Source organism: Myotis davidii, unplaced genomic scaffold (genome assembly GCF_000327345.1).
Source record: "Myotis davidii unplaced genomic scaffold, ASM32734v1 scaffold163, whole genome shotgun sequence".
In the NCBI taxonomy this organism is placed as follows: domain Eukaryota; kingdom Metazoa; phylum Chordata; class Mammalia; order Chiroptera; family Vespertilionidae; genus Myotis; species Myotis davidii.
In genome coordinates this window covers 1,396,037-1,403,163 of record NW_006295056.1, presented here as the reverse complement: position 1 = coordinate 1,403,163, position 7,127 = coordinate 1,396,037, and the positions used below count along the sequence as shown (strand labels likewise).

The 7,127-nt window shown below is 38.6% G+C and overlaps 1 protein-coding gene across 1 annotated transcript in view; it reads left to right on the top strand.

Annotated features, from left to right (window-relative positions):
• The window catches only part of TMTC1 (transmembrane and tetratricopeptide repeat containing 1), a gene marked incomplete at its 5' end in the record, with an annotated part of 261,806 nt that overhangs the window by 138,205 nt on the left and 116,474 nt on the right, over positions 1 to 7,127 (top strand). Inside the window, 2 exons of the mRNA XM_006769654.2 lie at positions 4,139 to 4,220; positions 4,496 to 4,599. Coding sequence (XP_006769717.2) covers positions 4,139 to 4,220; positions 4,496 to 4,599 — 186 coding nt within the window. The remainder of the gene's footprint in view (positions 1 to 4,138; positions 4,221 to 4,495; positions 4,600 to 7,127) is intronic.

Below are 7,127 nucleotides of genomic sequence, written 5' to 3'. Positions count from 1 at the left end.
TCTATTTTTTTAAATATATTTTATTGATTTTTTACAGAGAGGAAGGGAGAGGGAGAGGGAGTTAGAAACATTGATGAGAGAGAAACATCGATCAGCTGCTAATGTTGTGGCCCCAACCCATAACAAAGAAACAGAATTTCCGGAGGATGAGGCCCAGAAACCAGGATTTTAAAAAGATTCCCGGGTGATTCTAATGTGCAGCCAAGGTTGAGAACCACTGCTTTAGAGGACTGCAGGGGTCTATCGGGCAGATTATGTCACGGTGCTGACCAGATGGACTGATTTAAGATTCCACTTCTGGGGGAGGTTGTAATTATAATTAGCTTACAATTAGGTAGCATTAAGTCTTGGTTTGGTGACATGGGCTTAGAACAAGTGACTCCAATTTGGGTGTGTTGTCTCTATTTTAACAACCCAAATTAATGTTAAAACATTTTTTATTGCAATAATGTGGATGGGCCTTGAGGTTATTATGCTAAATAAATAAATCCGATGGAAAAAGACAAATACTAGCCTGGTCAGAGTGGCTCAGTGGTTGAGCATCGACCTATGAACCAGAAGGTCACTGTCTGATTCCAGGTCAAGCCACATGTCCGGGTTGTAGGCTTGATACCCAGTAAGGGGGCGTGAAGGAAGCAGCTGATCAATGATTCTCTCTCTTTATTGATGTTCCTATGTTTCTCCCTCTCCCTTCCTCTCTGAAAATCAATAAAAAAATACATTTAAAAAGGAAATGAAGAAACAAAAGAAAAACAAGCTTATACAGGCAGGCAACAGATTGGTGGTGAGCAGAAGGGAACAGGGATAGAGGGAGGTCAAAACAGGTAAAGGGGCTCAATTGAGGGTGTTGAATGGAAACTGGACTTATGGTGGTGAGCATAACCTGAAAGTGATATAATGTTATAAGCCAATATTACCTCAATAAAAATTAAATTACAAAATAAATAATATATTTTTATATGCAACTGTACATTATGAAGGGTCCACACAAATGGGGGCCAATTAATATTTGCTTTCTCCTAATTCCTTGACCTTTTCTTTACATTTTCAGTAGGTTTCTATTTTTCTTCAGTTGTCATTTCTGATGTCATCATTTGGTGAAACACCTAAACCTCACAATGATGTATAACTGCAAGAGACAGAGAAACCATTTAGTCCAACTCTCATTGATAAAGGGGGAAAAACAACAACAAAAGATGGAACGCCTGTGGACTCGTTCCAAGTCACATAACAAATGAGTTGGAAGCACAAGAATAGAACTTTGGACCCTTGGTTCCCATTCTAGTGGTTTCCTCAGTGGTTTGGTTTTGTTGTTGGGATTTTCTCTGGCTTCCTTGGAAAGTAAATCAGTGATGGCATTTGCATAGTGCCTTATAAGGCACCTCAGATATTTTAGCTTGTGTTTGAAATGAATAGCTGAGAGACCCTGATATAACAGTTAAGTATTGCTTCTAGTTGTTTTTTTTTTTTTTTGGTCTCCTCCTCTGTAAAAAGGAATTACAATGTTCTGCCTCATAGACTTGTTGTAAATGGTAAATAACTTGCTACAATGTAATCACTCAGGCACATATTAATTATTTTCCATTTTTATCATTAATAATAATGTTGTTATTATTTGTTTTTGTTGGGAGTTGGGAGAAGAAGAGGAAAGGATGCAGAACGTTCAGCCCTGGGGTGCTCCCTGTCTGAGCTCAGGGATCTCAGCTTGACCTTGTGTTTATCAAAAAAAGGGGGCCATGCCATTTTGGCTTATTTTGTTACTTACTATTGGTAAGCAACTAAAAATAGAAGACTTGAAAAGAGGTCTTTTTTTTCAACCACTGCTCTCTGCATCATTCTAGGCTGTCATTGCTTTGGGATGCTTCATTTTAAGAGCAAATTATTTGGTGCCTGCAGGAGGTTAACATTCAAGGAAATGGAATTTCTTACAGAGGAAGAATTTCTAAACAAAAAGATACCTTATAAATATAACTCACTGAAATAACCATCATAGTGAACTCAAAGTGAAATGAACTATGAATTTACCAAAGTTTACCACTGAAAAAAAAATCCTAAACCCTATGGTTTGTTGCTTTATAGAAAGGAAACCACTTCTAAGTTTTACACTGTGTTAAAATAAACCAGCTTCATGGAGAAATGAAGCTCCCCAAAGCAGAACAACCCAAGAAGTGCTTTTTCCTTCAGATGTATTGCAACTCCAGCCTTCCCCAGCACCTTTTCCTTCCCACCCTGCCATTTCCCTCCCTGCAGCCATTTATCTCACAGAGGAAATGGCAGAAATATCCACGGCTGGTCTTTGTTGAGTTTTCTGAAAATGATAGCCAGAGTAAAGGCAGAGCTGAGAGGACATGCTTAGCAGTGATGGCATCATTTTTGGAATCACAGACCAAGTTAACACAGAAGAACAAAGCCAAGGAATTTGCCTCAGAAAAACACACAGATGCAAACATACCGAAAATCTAGTGCGTTCAGGATGTGTGGGCTCCCGGAGCCTATTTTGGGACATTATTGATGCACCTGGATGGTGGGAGTTGACAGGATTCCTGGCCTTGCTCCTTGCCAAGCTCTCTTTTGAGAACCAAGGGAGAAGAAAGGATTTACATATAGTGCTTGGGGATGGATCCAGTCCAGAGCCTGCTAAAAGCTGACTCTGGGTGGTTTTTTTGGACTCGCCTTTTCTCCACTCATTAAATACGTAAAAGGTCAGCTCCTCAGCTGTTTACCAACCAGGAGAGGAAAAGGGAAGAGACCCGCCCCTAGGTGACACTATCACCTCCTTACAGTGCTATGTGGACACATTTTGTTAATAAGTCCAATCAAAGCAGAAGAATCATATATATTTTGATAGTAATTACCAAGGTGGACATTTCTTTGTGGTACTAATCCACTCAGGTTTTATAAGAGGATCTCTGTTCTACAGAATAGTCCCATTGTGTAAGGAGACCTCATTCAAATGCAAATTTTAAGAGATTCTGAGGATTAAATTCTTTGAAGAGAAATTGAGCTTAAAAGAGTCACAGAAAAAATGAAAAAGGGTAGGGGAAATAAGGATGAGTTGGGGCGTGCTTGCTGGATGATGCTATTCAATTTGACTCCCCCCACCCCCCATCCTGTACTTTAAAATACAGAAATGTGCATGTAGGTGAACATGCCTTGCGTTAGGTTTTTGCTTGGGGTTGTTAACAGGGGGCCTCTCTTGCCTCCTTTCATTGTCTTTATTAAAGCCAGCTGATCACATGTGCTATTGGTGGATATATGGAGCTCTTATTTTGTTCAAGTGAGAGCTCTGTGTCAGATGCAGGGTCCATGTAAGTTCCTGCTCCACTGGAAGTTGACATTCTTATAATCTAGTTTGGTTCCAAAGGCCTTAAGCAGGTGAGATAGTTATCTGTTGCTTGCGGGTGAGCTTCCTGATCCCACCTCCGTTGCTTACTAACTTTGTTACCTTGGATAAATGACTTAACTCCACATAGCCTTGGCATCCTCTGTTTTCAGGGGTAAACCATCTGTGAAATATTTTGTGAGTAGAAGACATTGCACTTCTCAAACTATGTGAAGTAGGCAAATAAACTCCAACTTTGTTTTAGATCACCCCTGTAACCAGTGTAACAACAGAATGCCTGGGTTATTGGGATTACAGTGGGGCCTTGACTTACGAGTTTAATTAGTTCTGAGACCAAGCTTGTTAACTCCAATTACTCTATCAACTCAATGCAAAAAATCAGCCGAGAGACAGCTGGTATCTCAAAAAACTCATTAGTCGGGACACTCCTAAGTCAAGGCCCCGCTGTAGATGGGATAGTAATATTTATAGCTGACAGTACTATTAGGCCCTGTTCTACATATTGTCTCACTTACTCCTCACAACTCTTCTGTGAAGTAGATACTATTATTACCTCCCCTTTTATAAGTGAGAAAAATAGATGTGCAAAGAGGTTAAGAAACTTGCCCAAAGTCTTCCCGTCAGGAAGCACCTAGGCTGGGGGACTGAAACCCAAGTGGTCTGGCCCCCGAAGCCACACTCCTAGCTTTGGTCTTTTCCAGCCCTTTTCAGAGCTGCAGCATAGACCGAAAGGAGAACGTTAATGTGTGGTGGACTCTGATGTGTATTTAAGATATTTTTTCTTTCCTGTTTCAGGTATCTGACTGCAAGCAGTAATAGAAATTTTCTGCTTACCATGAGGCCATTCTTAAAAAGGGCCATTTTGGTCATAAGTTATGTAAGTACATATACACTTTTGAATTATCTGCTAAGGGGTGTTTCACTTTAACATGGCTCAGAGGCATGATCCAGATTATTTAGTAGAATCAGCAGTAAATTCTAATACCTTGATCTTAGGATCCAAGAGTTAACATGCCATAAATGTCACAAAGCATTAGAAGGCACATGTGAAGGAATTCTACAGACATGTAAACTCCATGACACTGACAGTGTGAATGAACTACAGTATTTTACAAGCAATGCTTTTCTTACCAAATCTTCTTTTCCCTGAAGGTGATTGTTGTGTTGTACTTCCGCCTGTGGATGATGGGAGGATCGATGCCCCTCTTTTCAGAGCAAGATAATCCAGCTTCATTCTCCCCTTACATTCTCACAAGGTCAGTAGAAATACATTTTTTAAAAACTTTACTGGGTATTAATTAAATTGATTTGTAATCTTAAATGGTAAGTTGGATTTTAAAGAAAGGAGAGTTTTGTTCTATTCAGGTTGTGGGGAGAAAAGAAACGACTATTCATACATTTGGAATTCTTTTCAACGAATGGATCTGTTATATTCTTGCTATTGTTCTCATAATGCAGTGGTTCTCAACCTTCCTAATGCTGAGACCCTTTAACACAGTTCCTCATGTTGTGGTGACCCCAAACCATAAAATTATTTTCGTTACTACTTCATAACTATAACTTTGCTACTGTTATGAATTGTAATGTAAATATCTGATATGCAGGATGTATTTTCATTGTTACAAATTGAACATAATTAAAGCATAGTGATTAATCACAAAAACAAAATGTAATTATGTATGTGTTTTCTGATGGTCTCAGGTGACCCCTATGAAAGGGTCGTTCGACCCCCAAAGGGGTCGCGACCCACAGGTTGAGAACCGCTGTCATAATGGCACAAATGTGTTTATTCAACAAGCATTTTATTGACTACTAATCATCAATGATAAATATCTATTAAGTGGCCCATATGGCAACTGTTACAGAACAATGCACAGCATGGCATAGAGCTTGATTGGCCATCATAACTTTTTTTAAGATTAAAATGAGTGGAGAAGTTGAAAGTAGCAAACAAAAATGAACACAAACTTTGTTAAGATATACCTAACTATATCTTACTATTTGTCTTTAAGAGATTTAGAGGTATTGGATCAAGAGGGGATGTTGATCAGTGGATCTGGTTCATTGAGAAGAATCTAATTCCTTATCTCTTCAGTCTGCTGTGATGTTCTTCTGAGGCTTTCAGATATAATTATATTAATTATATTTCACAGTTTTAATATCTTTCTTCAGGTATATTGTTGTTATAATGTTTAAACATTAACATGCCCTCTTCTTAACTTTGCATAGTTTCATACACTTAACATCTACTGGTAATATTATTTTTATAAGAGTAACCTTCCATTCTTGCAGGTTTGCAATGACATATAAATCTTAAATAAAAACTTGATTTCTTGATTTGTAGAGACATTTATAGTTTGGTTTACTTGTATCTCTTAGGGACAACAGATTGTTGGACTTTGTTTTTTTGCCAGGCAGTGATCTTTGTTTTATTTCACTCATTTACCTTATATGTTTTAATCGGTAAATTTCTAACTTTCTTGGCCTTCCATATTTTTCTTTATTGTTCCTAAAGACTATTTTCCACTCAAAAAGAAGACATTCACATTTGATTAAACCATTTTTTAAATAGATATTATGTCACAATTGTTTTCATTGCTTACAACGTATTTTAAAAATCTTGAATATACCTTCAGAAATCATATGGTATTCAACCTCTAATGTCAGCTTATTCCTTGGAGGCAGTTTAGAGACTTATAAATTGTTGTTTATAGCTTATATTTTTCAAAATGCTGTTTAATTAAACCTTTAATTAAGATTGGCATCTCTAACTCAGATTTTTGTTAATGTTGCAATTTACTTGTCCTTTTTAGGCATCTCTCACGGGCTTTCAGAATCTCCAGGGCTCCTTGTCTGGACATTTTTAGCTCATTGATAAATTGTTTCAGTTTTTGTAGCTCCTTAAATAGCTACTTTCTGCTTTTAAGAGAAAAAGCAGCTTGGCCAGATCCTCTTCTTGCTTAATGGCTCCATTTGCTTTAGCTTTGGGTTGGGTTTCCTCCAAGCTTTCTGGTCTCCTGAATTTGAGCTTGTATTCTTATCTCTGTAGTTAGATGCAGCCTGTTCCCTGCATTGTCAGTCTCTAAAAGCCAAGATGCAGTCAGAGAAACAGATGGGTGAGAACAAGAACAGACTACTTTCAACTCACCAACCAATTATTTCATGTATGTCTTCTGATATCAGTAAACACGTGCCTGGCCCCAGGTCCATGGTGTCAGGACAAGGGCCTTTGGTCTCTGTCTCCCCTCTATCTGTACTGTCAGGGAGGGGATCGGGTGAATAAAATTCTTTGGTGGAACCTCTGGCAAAATTAGGACGTTGGACCAGTCATTTGTCAAGTTCTGCCTTTTACTTCCAAGGGATACATGTACATTTTTCAGAGGGGTCTGCTACACATATTATCCAGGATTTTCTGTCTATAAATCCATCTAAGGCAATTTCAACAATATAAAGATACAGAGATCTTGTATGCATATATGCATAACCCATGGACTCAGACAATATGGTGCTGAAGGCCTCAGTTGAGGGTTGGGGGCAGGCACATTTGCTTTAGCTTTGGGTTGGGTTTCCTCCAAGCTTTCTGGTCTCCTGAATTTGAGCTTGTATTCTTATCTCTGTAGTTAGATGCAGCCTGTTCCCTGCATTGTCAGTCTCTAAAAGCCAAGATGCAGTCAGAGAAACAGATGGGTGAGAACAAGAACAGACTACTTTCAACTCACCAACCAATTATTTCATGTATGTCTTCTGATATCAGTAAACACGTGCCTGGCCCCATCCATGGTGT